General features: G+C 45.3%; 1 protein-coding gene across 2 annotated transcripts in view; it reads left to right on the top strand.

Annotated features, from left to right (window-relative positions):
* The window catches only part of LOC103290551 (aldehyde oxidase 4-like), a 67,506-nt gene extending 50,679 nt beyond the window's left edge, over window positions 1-16,827 (top strand). For both annotated transcript variants that reach the window (XM_008146476.3, XM_054722946.1), the window contains 9 exons: window positions 1,615-1,710; window positions 3,436-3,564; window positions 8,268-8,342; window positions 9,188-9,240; window positions 9,663-9,777; window positions 9,956-10,021; window positions 12,090-12,275; window positions 14,538-14,705; window positions 16,331-16,827. In XM_008146476.3, coding sequence (XP_008144698.2) covers window positions 1,615-1,710; window positions 3,436-3,564; window positions 8,268-8,342; window positions 9,188-9,240; window positions 9,663-9,777; window positions 9,956-10,021; window positions 12,090-12,275; window positions 14,538-14,705; window positions 16,331-16,384 — 942 coding nt within the window. In that variant the 3' untranslated portion in view covers window positions 16,385-16,827. The remainder of the gene's footprint in view (window positions 1-1,614; window positions 1,711-3,435; window positions 3,565-8,267; window positions 8,343-9,187; window positions 9,241-9,662; window positions 9,778-9,955; window positions 10,022-12,089; window positions 12,276-14,537; window positions 14,706-16,330) is intronic.
* Window positions 16,828-18,508: the final 1,681 nt, after the last annotated feature.

Here is an 18,508-nt window from a genome sequence, read left to right as displayed (position 1 = left end):
TAGTGGAGGGTCACAGGCATCAATGTGGGGATAGAGGTCCCAGGGCGAGAGATGCAGGGATCTGGGCCATGTGCATGAGCATATGGTGGGAATTGCTAAAGAAAAAGTCTAATGACTTGCAGAACAACCCGACATAGCCCAGCCTCTTCCTTACCTCCCTTCTCAGTCCAGTTCCTGGAGCCACATGTCCAGCCCCACAGAAGGACAATAGCATTTAGCCTGAAGGAGGCAGCACAGCATGGGTGTGGAGGACGCTGGGCTCAAGTTAGAAGTTGTGGGTTCCATTCCTGACCTTACCACAAATTAGGCACCAGGTGTGGCCAATCCTCTCCTTGTTTAGGTTTCTATTCCTTCACATGAAAAGTGGAAATTATGGACTAAACCTATAGATCCCAAATCTGACCAATCATCAAAATCACCTGGGAGCTTGAAAAAAACAAGGGCGACGGGGGTGGGGTGGGGGGGGGGGGAGTTAATCTGGCTTCCACCTCCAGCCTTCAGCTGAATTGGAATTTCTGAATGGGGCCACACCCCTCCCCCACCATCATTCCCAAGGTCAGCAGCATCTGGAAGCTATTAAAACATCTCAAGGGTCTTCCAGCTCCCCTAGTAGCCAGTGGAAGCTTTACTGGGAAATTGATTTATACTGGTTCCATTTGCTTTAAGATCAATTTTTATGTTCAAGGGGAAAGAATAGTAAAATATTGTACAGGTGGTGCTTTGGAGAGGTCGCTGCCAAGGCAGCCACACAAGGCCTCCAATAGGCCTGCAGATGGTGGGCATGGAGATGAGCTGCCACTCGTTGATCTTCAGCAAGCATGTCAAACTCAAAGGCTAACACAGGCCAAATAAACAAGGTTTAAGTGTATGTGGGCCGCAAAAAAACAAAAGCTTCAATTTTCATATGTTTGTTTCGATAGAGACATGCTGAGTGCAAAGGGCTGAAATAAATGAGTCATCATTAACATAAAATAATAGAAAATTTTAATAAAAATTAATATTTTCTTGAATATTAACTTGCCAGACACTGGATAACTGTACAGATTAATAAGCATAATGCAAATAAGCCTATTTTTCCTGTCCTCCAAAGGCAAAATATTTCTTGTTGCGCACACCAAACAAATCAGCCCAAGACTAATGACGTGGCAATCGGCTGCTAAAATATTTTCTGCTGGTATTAGTGGAGAGAAATGGTGCGCCTGCACGTAAGGCACGTAAGGAAAATGAATGCAACACGATTATAGTAATCAGTCATTAGCGAACGTAGTTCATTATTAATAATTATGTATAACAGGGTATTGTAAAAATTAAATCATGAAATTGTTATTAAAATTTTTCTTACGTACCGTTATATTGGTTGGGCCACAAAAAATATTTATTGTGGGCCACATGTGGCCCGTGGGCCGCAAGTTTGACATGTGCTTGCTCTACAGGGGTGGTTTCTATGTTTGAAGGGTGTTAAAGGGGTTGTCGGTAGCCACCAATAATAGCTTTCTTCTCCAGTATAAACAATGAGAGATTGACTCAGTGAAGCAAACCATTCATCTGTCAACCTCAGCCAAACGCGGGCAACATTTGGTTTTTCCAACTGGTTTTATAATTATTCCCCAACAGGCCGCCGCTCTCGTCCACATTTACATGGATGGCTCTGTCTTGGTGATTCATGGTGGCTGTGAAATTGGACAAGGCCTCTACACCAAAATGATCCAGGTGAGATAAGCATCCATTTTTCTCACCGTGGAAGGCTGTCACACCGGACAGTCAGTTTCTTGTTGAGCAGGAGAAATACCATCACACTAAAAGCACAGGTCAATTATAGCATTCATCTTGATATTAGGAACACATGAATGCAGGAGACTGATGGAAGTGGGTATTAGAATTGAGAAAATATGTTATATTATTCTTCCTGCATACTTAGAACCAAATCCCATCAGGTCTTCTGAAAAATGTGATTCCAGTTTTCAAAGATAAAATACTTTTCGGCTTTATGGCAAATGCTCAAAGCTACATTGTGTTCATGCAAATCTTCATTAGAAATGAATGTGTTTAATAGAATGAGAAATTATGTTCTTATTATTCACAATCTACTTAGCAACACCAATGATGGGTCATTATGTGTGCTAATTCAAAGCAATCTTCCTAATACTGTTGTTGAAAGAGCAAGAGATTATTTGCAATAGGAAATTTTCCTTTTTTAAAATATTAAATAAGAATTTGTTGAATATGAAATTTGAAAAAACATTGTGAGTAGCCTGGTCAGTGTGACTAGGTGGTTGAGTGTCTACCCATGAACCAGGAGGTCTCAGTTCAATTCCCAGTTGGGGCACATGCCCAGGTTTCAGGCTAGATTCCCAGTAGGGGGAGAAGGGGAGCAGTCAATTGATGATTCTCTCTCATCATTGATGTTTCTACCTCTTTCTTCCTCTCCCTTCCTCTGTCTGAAATCAATTTTTAAAAAATATATAAAAACAATGTGAGTGAGAGGGGGCAAAGCTTTTATCTTTTTAAATATATATATATTTTTTATTGATTTCAGAAAGGAAAGGAGAGGGAGAGATAGAACATCAATGATGAGAATCATTGATAGACTACCCCCTACTGGGGATGGAGCCTGCAAACCAGGCATGAGCCCTGACTGAGAATTGAACCAGGAACCCTTCCGTCTGCAGGCTGATGCTCTATCCACTGAGCCAAACCGGCTAGGGCCAAAGCTTTTCTCTTAATGAGAAATAGAAGGTATTTTCTTTAAGGAAATACTATTACTTAATAGTGTGCTTGGAATTAGAAAATCACAAAAATCCACAGAGCCTTCTTTGAACATACCTTGCTTCTTTAAAACAAAACCCTTATACCTACAAAATGTCTGTGGGACAAACACAATCTGCTAAATGTATGTAAGCCATGAGGAGAAGATGAAGGTAAAACAACAAGACAGAGACCTCAGTCTGGCCTGTGTGATTCCTACTGAACTGATGTCTTAGAATGACCGTATGCTGCATGGCTTCTGTGAAACTGGTATAAAGGAAAGCACATGGTATGGATCTTATACAGTGTCATTGAAAACCTTCAAACACAGAATCTACATGTCAGACCCAAGATGCTATCTTAAATGTTTGTCCCTAAAGAATTGCCAGAATTTATACTCAGTTCAAAAAAAAAAAATTAGCCCAGCTGGCGTTGCTCAGTGGTTGAGCATCGACCTATGAACCAGGAGGTCACAGGCACATGCCTGGCGTTGCAGGCTCAATCCCCAGTGCAGGGCATGCAGGAGGCAATCAATCAGTGATTCTCTCTCATCATTGATGTTTCCATCTCTCTCTCTCCCTCTCCCTTCCTCTCTGAAATCAATAAAAAAGAATTTAAAAGCTTTTAATTTGGGGGGAGGGAGGCTTAGAGTCAAAGATATCAATGGTGTTTTTCATTTGCTCCTGGCAGGTGGCTAGCCGTGAACTGAACATCCCCATCTCGTATATCCACACGTCGGAAACAAGCACAGTCACCGTGCCCAATGCCTCCTTCACGGCAGGGTCCATGAGCACAGACATCAACGGGAGAGCAGTGCAGGTGACTTTTCTTTCTTTCTCACCCAGTGACAGTGCTGGAAATAACCTTGCCCCAACCCCTCTCTTATGGGAACTGAAATTGAGGCCTAGAAAGGTCAACCAGCTGGTTTTAGACGCTCCGCTAAGCGGTTGAGAAACTTCGAGTGGTTGAAGCTTCCTCTGAGGGCCTCTTCTTTCCTCCCCTTGAGGGAAACCTACCTACAATTTTTCTAACCAACCTAAGATCATTAAAAACTCATCAATTGCTTTTATTTGCATAAACCATCTCATTCAATAATTAAAATGTTCAGTCAAAAATTCCAAAATGTACTTCAAATTGCAGTGTCTCGACTACTTAACAGCTTGGGCCTGCAGGTAGAAAGGGGTTGGGGCTGGCTTCTCTGATTTCCCTCCCTGCACCCCCGCCCCCCATAAGCTTCCTAGCCTATAGTTCAGACCCTTGTGAAGTCCAAGAAAGAGAGGGCACAGAGGAAAGAGGCAGAACACTCTAGGCTGGCATTGGTGTGACCTGGCCTTATTATACCTGACTCCTTCCCTGGTGGATGCTGTGGTGAGCTCCTTAGAGAGTCCCTTCTGAACAATGATACCAAGGCTTTAGCCACCTGTGACCTGCTCCAGCCCCACCTTAAGCCCCAGGCCTCCTCCAGCCTCTTTCTATTGAGGCACCTCATCCCTTGCAGGAAGCCCTTACAGATGGGATCCTTTCAAAAAGTGGTGATTAGAGGGTGCCAGAAGTCAGGAGGAGGGGCAAGTGGGGAGTTATTGCTTCATGGTTATAGAGTTTCTGTTTGGAATGATGAAAAAATATTGGAAATAGTAGTGATAGTTGCACGCACCAAAAAAAAAAACAAAAAACATCCTATATAATAAAGAGGTGATATGCAAATTGACCATCACTCCAACACAAAAGATGGCCGCCCCGTGTGGACACAAGATGGCCAACAGGGAGGACAGTTGTGGGCAATCAGGCCAGCAGGGGAAGGCAGTTGAGAGGGACCAGGCCTGAAAGGGAGGGCAGTTGGGAGAGATCAGGCCTGAAGGGGAGGGCAGTTAGGGGTGACCAAGCCAGCAGAGGAGGACAGTTGAGGGGTACCAGGCCTATAGGGAAGGACAGTTAGGGGTGACCAGGCCTATAGGGGAGGGCAGTTGGGGGTGACCAGGTCTGTAGGGGAAGGCAGTTGGGGGTGACCAGGCCTGCCACGGAGAGCAGTTAGGAGCAACCAGGCCATCAGGGGAGGGCAGTTAGGGGCCACCAGGTTGGCAGGGAATGGCAGTTGGGGGAAACTGGGCTGTCAGGGGAGTGGTTAGAAGGTGATCAGGCTGGCAGGCAGAAGCGGTTAGGGGCAATCAGGCAGGCAAGCAGGTAGGCAGGTGAGCAATTGGGAGCCAGCAGTCCTGTATTGTGAGAAGGATGTCTGACTGCCTGTTTAAACTGGCAGTCAGACATCCCCTGAGGAGTCCCAGATTGGAGAGGGTACAGGCTGGGCTGAGGGACACCCCCCCCCTCAGTGCACAAATTTCGTGCACTGGGCCTCTAGTGTGTGTGTGTGTGTGTGTGTGTGTGTGTGTGTGTGTGTATGAATAAGATTGTTTTAAAGTCCATGGGTAAAGTTCAGCTGACAACAGAAACCTTCTTCTAGGATTATGTAAATATTGCCAGGCACATTTGAGACAAAATAAAGTTCTTTATCTGAAGTCTAAAAACATAGGAAGTCTCAGAAGGGAGCCTTTTCACACATGGGCTTCCATCGGCTAGTTTGGGCAGAGCTGTGTCCAGCAAATGCGGAGAGCGCTCCTTAGAAGGAAAGGAGTGGCAACTTGTCACCTGGTCGCCCTTTAGACCGCCTGCAGCTCTTCAACGGGCTCCCTGGTGGGTTGATTACCAAGAGTTTTGGAGGCTCACTAAGGCTTCTCGAGGCTCCAGGTTCTCTGTCAGCGATCACTTTAGACTTTCAGAGGGAACACATGGCAAAAGCTGAGGCCTCGTTGGCTGCAAAGACAACAGTGGCTCCAACCTTGATGTAAATAGACTGCCCGTCCGTGAGAAAGGTGAATCTGTTCATTTCAGAACACCAGAATCCTTTTTAAATCCCAAGTCATTTCTATGGGAAGAAAAGTGGAGGAAATGGCTAGAAAAGAAAAATGACTTGTAGGAAAAAATCTTGAATAATTCCAAGTTAAATGCAACACTTCATGGATTAAGTAAATCAATAAGCATTAGTACATTGATGTCTACCGAAATAGAGATAAGCTACCTATTAAATGCCACGAAGCAAAGAAAGCAGCAAGTAGGGAAAATTGATTCCATTTTGGTTTTGTCTTCATCATGTTTTCTTAAACTGGAATGGTTAAATATAGAGAGTTCAATAAAATAGAAACAATTTACCCCAGGCAGCACCCACACCACAGGTTCCACCCTGACGCATGTCCCTTTGAAGGCCATGCAGGGAATCGGAGTACAGCATCTCCCCCCAGAGATGGCCCGGGACTTCCCGGGCTGCTGCGGGCTGCCTTTCACCCATAGTCTTGTGTGCAGCAGTAGACACGGATCTGTAGGCCCCCACCTCTAGAGGGCGCACATCAAGCTCTCTGAGTGGCTGTGGAGTATCTCTCGCTGGGTTTGCGATGGAGAAAGCCCTTCCTGCCACTCCGTCCTGAGAAGACGGAGATCCCAGCTCACCAACCTGTCGCAGTGCAATCCTGTCCCTCACTCCAACCTCCCAGCCTCTTCCGCTCCAACCCTTTGATACCACTGAGGCAGGTGAGGACCAATTTGCAGCCACTTTCTCTGCAAGACCTGCTTAGGAGGGAGAGCACCCCCATTTGGATTAAGGGGCTATTTGTCAGCTATTGTGCCAGTTTGTCCTTTTGAGTCCTTAGCCTAAAATTAGTCAGATAATGAATAATAAAGTATTAGGTAATAATAAATAAAGAAAAAATAATAAAAGGAAGGAAACATAATGGCAGGTGTCATGAATCGAAATAAAGGAAGTTATGGAAAGAGAAAGTGCAAGTGTCAGGGCGACCTTGAGCAGCCAGGAAACCAGGCTAGGCACTGACTGGTTGGTGACCTTGAACCTGGTCTGAAGGCAGCAGGGACAGGAGCGGAGCAGAGGGAGCTCACTTACTGTGCTTGAGGAGCTGCAAGGGTCAGGATCGTTGGAGCAGAGGGAGCCAAGGGGAGGGAGGTGGATGGAAATGTTAGGTCGCTGGGGTGAGGTTGGGGTATACATACTCATTGTCGAAACTGGGTAAGTGGTGTAAGAGGAACTATTGTACTATTCTCTCCACTTTGTGTATTTTGAAATCTTCTCTAATGCAAAGAAAGCCAGAAAAATTTGTATCTGGCACTTTGAGTTCCAATAGTGGGAAGTGACTCTACTAAGAAATATACAGTGAAAAAACTCTCCACACACAAAAAGAAGTTCAGATGTCACAAAAGAATGACAAATTGTCTCTGCTATACCTCAGTCTGTTCAAGGGAAAACTTACCTTCGCGGAGCATTAGACTGTTGGGCATAATGTTATAGCAAGGGTGCATGGTCAGGTCACAAGAGGAAGGCCATCTGATATTTGGACTGGAAGGAACTGTGCGACTTGGGTTTGCCTTGGGTGTGTTACTCTTTCGGAAGGCATGCATTTGTAATGAGGTCAGTGATTGAAGACTGAACGAACCAGCAAAGACAGATTTATGAATGCAGGGATCCCCTGAATGCATAAGAAGCCAGAGACCATTTCCCAGAAAGGGGGTGATGGAACAGAAGGAAGAGAAACCAACAGAGGGCCTGAGGCCTATTCTGAGTCTGAGAAGAATACGTTAAAGGCACACGTGTAAGCAGATTTGTATTCGAATTAAGAGAGGAAGCCAAAGCCCAGCCCGTGTGGCTCAGTGGTTGAGCATCGATCTTTGAACTAGAGCAAGCATGTCAAACTCGTGGCCGGCGAAGTACATGTGCTATAGCAGTTGAGACTTTTTCCACCTTCCAAGCAGCAATTCATCTTCAGGAAAACATTGTCCATCAACTAAATTAATGTCATTTCAAATTCTATTGGTATATACTAGTAGATTAGTCTGCACACTTTGTCATTTGGGTTTTTGCTTTGTAGACATAAAAGAGCTATAACCTTAAGGCGGCTCTACCTAGCTTCATGTTAGCATGTATTTAAACAACATTATAATAAAAATTAATTTTAACACTACAGGATCCACAAGAATATTTGTTTCTTTCAAAGGGGTTCCATACATTGTTCAAGTTTGAGAAACTCCACCTAGAGGACTAGGAAGCAGCTTACAAACTGGCATCTATGTTTGAATTGATTTAAATATTGAATATTTTGCTACTCCATGTGCCTTTCATTTCCCATGTCATTTCAAATATTTATTTTTTTAATTTCTTTATTGATTAAGATATTACATATGTGTCCTTATTCCCCCATTGCTCCCCTACCCCCCACTCATGCCCTCACCCCCCTGTTGTCTGTGTCCATTGGTTAGGCCTATAGGCATGCATACAAGTCCTTTGGTTGATCTCTCCCCTTTACCCCCACCATCCCTTACCTTCCCTGAAGTTTGATGGTCTGATCGATGTTTCTCTGTCTCTGGATCTATTTTTGTTCATCAGTTTATGTTGTTCATTATATTCCATAAATGAGTGAGGTCATGTGATATTTATCTTTCTCTGCCTGGCTTATGCTTATTTTTAGAATGCTTGCCAAATTCTCATGGCCCGTCTCCAGCCAGTCATCAGGAAAAACCCGGAGGGAAGCTGGGAGGACTGGGTGAGTGGTCCGCCTTACCCTGCCCGAGAAGGCAAATGCATCCGGATGGGTAGGTAAAGCCCTCAGCGCGTGGCTGGTTGGCGGTGCCCACGCAAGAAGCACAGCATTTACTAGCACTCGCTCCTGCTTTCCTGAGAGTGAGAGGGTGTCGTGTTCATCCCGAGGCTTCACTGAAGAGCCTCGTCTCTCACCGCGTGCAGTGGCCTAGCTCTGCTGTCGATCACACCTGGCGCGGCGCCCTGCCTGTCACTGCTCCTCTGGGCGCAGGCTCCTCCCAGCAATGGAGGTCACGGCAGCCATCTCTGTTAGCACAAGGTTACTCTGTTTTTAATAATAATTATTACAATTCTCATCATTATTATTATTTCCAGCTCTACCCAGTTTACTCCAGCAGGGAAGCTGATGTAATATACTGAGACAGCCAATCAAATAACATGGAAAAAATCAGGGTAAAAATACAAACATACTACATACATACATACATACATGCACACACAGGCACTTGTGTACACGTGTGTTTGCATATGTATATGTACATACACACCTACCTGTGTACACGCCTGTTGCATATGAATATGGCCTAGTCTCTCCCTCTCTCTAATTTAAAAAGCCAAAAAGGGTGAAAACATAATAAACTTTACACTGTGAGGCTCTAGAGGGTCCCAGGGCGCAGCGCGAGCTGCCGTGGGCGCCGCCCTCAGGAAGCGCGGCCTGGGCTTATACGCAGCCTCAGCCTTGCTCGGGGTGCAGGCGCAGAGGGTGCCGCACACAGAGGAGCAAGCCCAGCACGGAGTTCCACTGCTGTCCCCGCACTTACATGTCTTTATATCAATCATCTCTTTCAGATCGCAAAAGCCTACAAAGAATGCATCAGCCTGTCCACTACGGGATATTTCAAGTAAAGAATGCTTTTGCGTTGGTTTAGATTACACTTGGGCAGGGATGGCGTGGGCTCCTCATGCACAGATACCTGCTAAGTGCTGGCGCTCAGCCGTGCCCCGTGTCAGCCCTTCAGCCAGGGGCCGGGGGGGTGCGGGAGGAGAGCTCGGGGAGGCCAGGGACCCTTGGCGCCACAGCCGTTTCCCAGCCAGGAAGGACACCCCTGTGACCTAGCACAGCAGCTGCATGATGGAAAGTAGGGCTCAGACCCAATGGGCCTTCTTCCCGTGTCTGGGCTGGGACCCCTGTGGGAGGGGGAAGGTCAGAGAGGCCTTGGGTGCTGGGGTGGGAGCTCTGTTCATCTCCAGGACCCAGAGCGCCACCCAGGGTCCGACCACGAGGGGGAAGGAGCCTTTCTCTCCCTCGCGTTTCTCTTCGCAGAGGCTACCAGACCCATATGGACTGGGAGAAGGAGGAAGGGGAACCTTTCCCATACTTCGTTTACGGAGCAGCCTGCTCTGAGGTGGAAGTCGACTGTCTGACTGGGGCTCACAAGGTACAGAGGGGGTGGTGTTCCCCACCGTCACAGAGTGAGTGTTTCTCTGGACGCATGCTCTGTATGTGGGTAGTCATCACCCTGCCCCTGCCCGTGGGGAACCGGGGGCCGGTAGACAGTTGCAGTGAAGATCTATTTTTAAATAACCTTTTCCACCCTGTGTGTTCTCTTGGCGCAGCTCCTCAGGACGGACATCTTCATGGACGCCGCGTTCAGCATAAACCCGGCCCTGGACATCGGGCAGGTGCGTGGCACCAGACCGCCCCGTGGGGACTTTGGGTCAATTCCATTCAGAACATTATTTCCCAGAGTCCTCCAAATGCTATACCTGCTACAAGGACTCTGCAATATATGTCATATATTGCACACACACACAAATAGATAGAAAATGGAAAGAAAGTTCAAGAAAAAGTTAGCAGTGGTTGTCTTTATGTGGCAGAAATAGGTGTGATTTATCCTGCTTTATCATTCTCCATGCCTTCTAATTTTTCTTCAACAAACATTAATGTTTATAATTAGGGGATATATAAATGCATAATAATAAAGCCCCATTCATATTCATATGCGCATTGAATTTAAGTAGACTGAACAATTTAGAGAAATATAAGGGGAAAGAAATGCTTAAAAACAATTTCTCTCTGGCTGAATTTCTGATTTATATCTCACAAGTAAGTAAATCAACACACCCAAAACCTTTTTAAGCTTTAACCCTTTGCACGCGCTTGCTTTTTTCTCGATTCCTTTATTCTAATGCTAACCGTGTCGAGTCACACTCGACATCCGAGTGCAAAAGGTCAAGTGAAAGCCTTTCCTTGGTGTAGCTTTGCTTCCCCGCTGTAGCCTTGTTACTCAAAGTGGGGCCAGCCACATCCGTGCACCCCTGACCTGCCAACCAGGCCCCCGCCTAGACCTGAATAGCTGGACAAGCTGAGCACTTGGCTTCAAACCCAACAGACAGACATGTGGTTTCATCTGCCAGCAGCTTCCTGAGTCCTAAGGAGCTGGCTGACCGAGATTGGCCAATGGGCTTTCTGAGGGGCAATTTAATTGGTCCCTCCGTGTTTCTCAAAGTGTGGTCCTCCGACTTGGCAACGAAAGCCCTGACCGTGTTTATTGGAAATGTGGGTCCCTGTGCCCACCCAGGCCCACTTCTCCATCAAAAGTTTGCTGGGTGGGGACATGTAATCTGCCCATTTAACCTGCACCTGGAATTCATCCTAAGTCTGTCAAGTTTGACACCCACAGCTGGCCTCAGACCCCACCTCTCCTTCGCCTTCCTATCCGCTCCTACCAGCTTGTTCCTGCCTCTTTATTGCTTAAGCAAAGGCCAAAGGGGAAATGTTATGATCAGAAAAACCAGACATTTGTCCCATTGGAAAAGGAAAGAAAAAAACAGAAATGTGTTAGATTGGAACTCTTGGGCTTTAATCTTTTCCTTCGGGGGCAAGCATTTGGAAATATCCAAATTTAGCATTTAAATTTGTTTACTTTATTCTGTAATTTTACAATTCAATAGAATGCAACATGTAACTCTCCTTCAATTTTTTAACCTTGAGGCAGATATCCCCTTTAAAGGGGACTGTAAACCCTTTTTTCTCAGAGCATAATAGCTTGTGAGTAGAACTCAAATGGCTTTTAAATAAAACATATTTAAGTTAATAAAAAGATATTTCTTTCAACCCACCTTGTTTAAGTTTGATCTACTCTCCATCATAAATTATAAAAGGAAGCAAAAAAAAATCCAGATAGTATAATAAATACAGTGCCCCAATTCCATTTACTTAGGCCACAGTCCTTTAACGTTAGCTTCTTTTTCATATAATTCAACCAACATTTATTGAGAATGTATGTACCAAGTACTATGCTGAGAACAGAACACAAGAAGGCCAGACCTCATAATGCTTATAAACCAGTGAGAGACAGAGTGAAACGAGAGAGAGAGAGAGAGAGAGAGAGAGAGAGAGAGAGAGAGAGAGGAGTTTGCCAAGTGGACAAGCTGAGGTAGGGAGCAGTAAAGAGAGAAACTGCCCTTACAAAGAATTGGAGGGTTGAACGAATCTGGTGGGCTTGGAGAATCCCCCAGAACTTGACGAGTGCTGAGTCCCTGGACTGTGAGGTACCTGGGCAAGAAGAGCTAAGTCTAGGGGGCCAGGCAGGATGGCAAGCACCAGATGCTGAAAGACCCTTTGTAAAGTTTGCTGCAATGCTTTCAAGAATGACTTACTATGGTTCAGAGCTCCATTTGCAATCACATTGGGATATATTTTCAACCAACATCATGTGCTTATAAACTGTGCCATTTTTGCCTGTAGATTGAAGGAGCATTTATCCAAGGCATGGGATTATATACCATAGAAGAACTGAAATACTCCCCGGAAGGTGTGCTTTATTCTCGGGGTCCTGAAGACTACAAAATCCCCACCGTCACAGAAATACCAGAAGAGTTCTATGTTACTTTGGTGCGGTCCCGAAATCCCATAGCCATCTACTCATCCAAGGTAAGAAGGCAACACCTCTATTCGTTTGCTAGCGCTGCCATAACAAAATACCAGTTGGGGTGGCTTAAGCAACAGAGATATATTTACTCACAGTTCTGGAGGCTGGAAGTGTGAGATCAAGGCTTGATTTATTCGGAGACTTCTCTTTGGCGTGCAGACGGCCATTCTCATTGTGTCCTCACATGATGGTCTTTCTATATGGCACACATGTCGGGTCTCTCTCTCTCTCTCTCTCTCTCTCTCTCTCTCGTCCTAATTTCTTTATCTTATAAGCACATCCTAAAGACCTCATTTTAACTAAATTACCTCTCTAAAGACCTTATCTCCAATTACAGTCACATACTGAATACTAACGGTTAGGACTTCAACATGTAAATTGGAGGGGAGCACAGTTCAGCTCATAATAACCTGCTCCTTCAAGAAATAATGAAACAGTCCCCTGAATTTGCTTTCTTCTTGGAATTGCAGGTCCCAGAGGGAGATGGGGGAGGGGAGAGCAGACTCATGGCAGAGTGGTACTCACTGCCTTCAGAACCCTAAGTGGAGTCTTCACTCTTGCGAGAAATAATGAAATATACACTGAGTGGCCAGATTATGATGATCTCTGAACACATAATAATCTGGCCACTCTGTGTGTGTGTGTGTGTGTGTGTGTGTGTGTGTGTGTGTAATATATATATATTAGAGGCCCGGTGCATGAATTTGTGCATGGGTGGAGTCCGGCCAGCCTGGCCAGGGGGAGGAGACATGGGCAGTTGGCCAGCCTGCCTGCTGGTCAAACTCCTGGTTGAGGGGACAATTTGCATATTAACCTTTTATTATATAGGATATACACGGAGTGGCCAGATTATTATGCGTTCAGAGATCATAATCATCTGGCCACTCAGTGTATTTAAATAAAACAAGAAGTCAAACATCTTGGTTCATGAGGCTAAGTGCCACCGGGAGGTAAAGCTGAAGTTGTAGGCCAATTTCCCCAGCCCAGAGCCTTCTTTTCTGCACCCTTCCCACATGTCCTCCAGACTCAGTCCTCTCTTGCTTACATTGCCTCTGCCCACCCTCTCCCCAAGTCAGAAAGGGCTTTCAAACAAGTTCCTCACTGAGGGTGATTTGCTCTGAGGTGTGAATAGCCACTGATATAAGAGGTGTTGACGCACACGCTCCATGGCCATGGGGTCTAACTGGCCCAGGTAGACTTGCAGCAAAGATTCTCAAGCACATGTACAAAAGCACAACTTCTCCAACTGAAGTGCCATTCTGAGCCCACATCTGGCCAGACACAGGGCAACTTTAACGTCGGGTTTTCAGGAAACTACCTCTGTTTCTCAGGAGTAGGTCAGAGTTGGGAGGAAGATGAGACTTTCTATATGAATAGGCCCTCTCTCCACTTCTGCACCAGACTTCGGCCAGGGATATCTCTAAAGACTGTCCTGACACAACCCTGCCTCTTGGGGTCTAGCCCCTCCCTGCCAGTTGTGCTCCAAATAGGGCACAGGACCTCTCTGCTCTCGCCCCCTCCTCCTCACCTCACAGAAAACCCTTTCTTTTGCCAGCTCCACCTTTTCCTCCACATTTGCCTCAGAGTAAAAAACCACAGCCTGGGGTAGTCTTTATCTGCTTTGGGCCCTTTGTCCCATCTCTCTACTAAGGCCCTGGACACAGATCGAGGACCAGACTCCTTTGAAGAAAGAAGGAAGGAAAACCAGTACAAGAAGCAAGGGAGGATTATTCAAAATATAATGCCCTCACACTGTTCATCCAAAAGCATGCAGCACTTGCCAGGGAAGTGAGCACAAAGAGAATTTCAAAGTCCACTCTTCAGAGGCAACACCTCACTATCTTTCAAGCCCAGCTACAAAGATTGTGGTTCTTTTGCTGAGGGTTTGAACTAAACACAAATGGCCTGGAGCAGCGATTTTCAGCCATGACACACCGGGTGGAAATCACGGGTCTAGAGGCCAAATTGAAGTACTCCAGAGGGCACCAAGGGCTCTGGTCTTCTGGACCTGGGCAGGGGAACAGGTGTTTTTAGATGCCCTGCTACCCTGATGTCCTGGGGCATTTTCATTAACTACTCCCTCACACACCAATCGGCATGGGGGGATGGGTTCTGGAAATTCAGATGCACCCCACTCTGAGGGTTATAAAGCCAGAGAAGGTAAGTGTGCATGAGAGTGTGTTAATGCTTGTGTATGTGTCAACACAAACTAGAAGTCCTGAAGGAGCCATGCCTTCCTGACAGCCTTCTGCCCTCCTTCTCAGGGACTGGGTGAGGCTGGAATGTTCATGGGGAACTCCGTGATCTTCGCCTTACACGATGCAGTGGCTGCTGCCCGCAGAGAGAGGGGGCTGGCCAACACCTTCACCCTGAACAGCCCGGCGACGCCTGAGGCGATTCGGATGGCTTGTGCGGATCAGTTCACCGACATGGTAAGGGTGGCGAGGAGAGGCCCCTGCTGGGATCCCTTTTCCATGGCTTCCAGGTTCTCGGTATGAATTTGGTATCTATGACCGAATTCTAGGGCAGGTTCGTCTTTTCCAATGGAAATTCTCTTTTTTCCTCCACTTGCTACTTCCTAGATGCTCCAAAGCAGCTGCCTGCAAAGTGAGTGAACCTCTTAAAAGGATGTTTCATAGTTTCCAGCCCCAAAGAAAAGCACACTCAACTGAGTCAGTGCTGGTAGCAAATGGTATATATTTTTGTATAATGGTATATATATATATATATATATATATATATATATATATACATATATATATATATATATATAGAGGAGGTTTCTATTTCTTCCTTGATTTCAAAAAAAGGGGGTGGACATCTGTAATACTTTCAACAATAAAGATAAATTTTTAAAAAATAGCAAATGGGCATGGTAAGTTATTTCTTTAAACATTTGGTCAAAATGCAGTTGATGTGGTATTTGAATTACCTCAATAACCAAATTAGATTAAATAGATATCTGATCTGGTCAGTTATTCGGAAAGTATCTTTCAAGCAAACTAATAAAAAAATGTTAATGAAAATACCAAGTCACTGGGCACATGTTAAAAGAACACAGTTTTATTTTTCAGCTGCTGGAAATACATCTAGAACGATCAGAGACTATTTCTGCAGCCCTAAATGGGTCTGGTATAACATTAGACTGCAGTGTAGGCCTTTGACAATACAGGGCTTCTGGGTTTAAGATGCATTTTATCCCCAAACATTGCGAGAATGAGGAGATTTATGACTCAAGGTTGGAAAGAAATGTGAAAATTATAAGATTTTGGTAAGAATAAAATGGAGACTGACTTGTTCTTTTTAAAAAACAAATAATTTTTCTTCCGAATTACAACATTTTTCATATAACAAACAGAAAAACAGAAAAGAGATTTATTTTTCTGAAACAAAAGGAAGTTCTGGAGCCCAGGGCAGTCCAGTGATGCCATCAGGACCAGGCTGCTTCCCTGGTCCTGCTTCCCCACCCGCTCCGGGTCCTGAGAGGGGGGCTGTCGGTCTCCTGGTCACCGATGCTGGCTGCTCCCCAGGAGTCGTGACTGTGCTCCAGGCATCGTAGGGGAACAGAGACAAAGGCTAGGTGGACACGCCAGCAGAATTCGGACCTCTTTTTTATTTTTGCGGCTCTGAATTTCAGCTTTTATTTACTGCAGTGATTTTCAGATTTTCTTCTTTGACCCATTTAAATACGTTTTTTGTTTTGTTTTTTATTTTTCAGTTACAGTCGACATTCAGTATTATATTAGTTTCAGGTGTACAGTACAGTGGTTAGACATTTATATAACTTGTGAAGTGATCCCCCCAGACCTCTCATACCCAGCTGATGCCATACATCAGTTCTTACAATATTATTGACTGTACTCCCTATATTGGACTTTACACCCCCATAACTATTTTGTAACTGCCAATTTATACTTCTTAATCCCTTCACCTTTTTCACCCAGCCCCCAAGCCTCCTTCCACCCGACAGTCATCCGTTTGTTCTCTGTTCTGTTTTGTTTGTTCAGTATAACAACACTGCATTAGTAACCATCTGCCTTTATTTTGTCTTTTTCAGATTCCCAGAGATGATCCTTCAACATTTACACCTTGGTCCATCCATGTGTCTTAATCTTGTCTTTTCTTTAGAAAATGAAAGAGTTTATGATTGCCCTTAAAACTCTCAAACCAGAGCAATATATAAGGTATTTCCCAAATGTCAATGATAATTTTAGCTTTTTTATTTTTTAATCCTCACCCGAGGATATGTTTTGTTAGTTTTTAGAGAGAGGGGGAAGGGATAGAGAGAGAGAAGCATCGATGTGATAAAGAAATATTGAACAGTTTCCTCCCATATGTGCCCCAACTGGGAATTGAACCCACAACCTTTTTGATGTATGGGACAACGCTTCAACCAGCTTAGCCACCCGGCCAGGGCAATTTTAGCATTTTTTAATTACTCTCTGTAGTTTTGATCCCTGCATAATCATGTTTTAGGATGCAAATTTTCACTAAAAGGTATAATGGAGAATCAAAATTCTTCTTTTCATTGCATTATCCTGAAGATCTACAACATCCTGGGGGTTTTGTCTTAATCCTTGTCTTATCTTAATAGAATACCATAGACTGGGTGATTTATTTAAAAAAAAAAAACCACACACACACAAATATTTATTTCTCATGGTTCTAAAGACCAGGAAGTCCAAGATCAAGGTGCCAGCGGATTTGGTGTCTGGTGAGCCGCTGCTCCCTGGTTCACAGACTGAACCTATCTTCTCACTGTGTCCTGATTTGGAGGAAGGGACATGGGAGCTCTCTGGGGTCTCCTTTATAAGGGTGCTAATCCCATAGAAGAGGGCTTTGTCCTCATTAGCTAGTCGCCTCCCAAAGGCCCCACCTCCTAATACCATCACCTTGGGGGTTAGGAGTTAACATATGAATTTGGGGAGGACACAGACATTCAGTCTGCAGCATTCCATGCCTACGCCCACCCCCCCTCTGGCCCCCAAATTCATGTTCTCGTATGCAGGCAAATTGCTCTCCAACTGTGAACCTGTGATATCAAACATGTTACGTGTTTCCAAAATGCATGGTGGGACAGGCATAAGATACACGGTCCCATTCCCAAGGAGAAATGGGAGAGAGGAAATGGATGGCAGGCCCCATGGATGTTCCACTTCTGAAGGCTTGAAAATACTCCCCTTTGGCCAGATGGTCTACCCTCCAGGCCTGGTCCTCATACTCACCCAGACTCAGGGCAGGAAGGAGTTAGGTGACTCATGTGGCACTCCTGCCCTATGCACACCAATGTCAAACTTTCTCCATCCCCGGTCACATTCCGAAGGAACAACCTCTGCTCCAGGCACTGGAGGGGACCCCCACACACACAGCCCGAGGCCTCACTGGTCCCCAGCCTCCCATAAACCCAGCTGCCACCTGGCTCAGCAGAGACTGAACGGTTGGAGCTGGGAGGGGAGGGAAGAGGCCTCATAGTCGATAAGGTTGAGAATGGAGGGTCTGGACCATGGGCCTTTAATGACCCATCAAGGGTCCTAAAAAGTGCCCCTCTCACTCCTGGTCTGCTCACCTGTGCTCCATCTTCGGCTTTTGAAGAGCTCACAGCAGAGAGCAGCACACCAGGGACACGGGAGCATGGCCAGTACTTTTCCATTGGCATCAGCAAGCAGGATTTGTTACCGTGTGTGTTTTTTCCAGAAATAGGTTTGTTTTGGTTGCGGGGGGAGGGCAGTGTCATTTCCAATATTAATTCCGTCATTGGGTAAAAGGGTTCTTTGATGTAACTAATTCATGAGACCTTTCTTACAACAAATATACAAACCCCTGAGTCAGGAAGTGGGAGTTTCTCTCACCCACCAGAATAATCCATTTAAAGTGAAGAAATTCAGTCTTGCCTTTTCATTAAAGAAAAAAAAAAAATCAGTGGTTGTTTTTTTCCATTGTCTGAAATAAGATCGGAGAGGAACCCTTGGCGGAGACAGCAGCCTGCGCTCAGCCCTTGGTTCGCTCTGCACTGAGTGATTTTTGAGTTCCCAGAGCCCTGGGGTGTCTGAAGGAGAGAAAACCACAGGCCTTCAGGCCTCACCCCCAGCCCACTCAACCAGCCTTCCTGCTGAATTTGTTCACACCGCATAAGGTTTCATGCAAACAAAAGTTTCCCTGGTTGAAACAAGTTTGAAAACACTCTTGATAAATCATTCAAGGTCAGTTTTCATTTCCCAGAAATTAACATATCTGG

Source organism: Eptesicus fuscus, chromosome 11, assembly GCF_027574615.1.
Source record: "Eptesicus fuscus isolate TK198812 chromosome 11, DD_ASM_mEF_20220401, whole genome shotgun sequence".
In the NCBI taxonomy this organism is placed as follows: Eukaryota; Metazoa; Chordata; class Mammalia; order Chiroptera; family Vespertilionidae; genus Eptesicus; species Eptesicus fuscus.
Note: the sequence above shows the minus strand (reverse complement) of the source record. Positions and strands in the feature narration are given on the sequence as shown.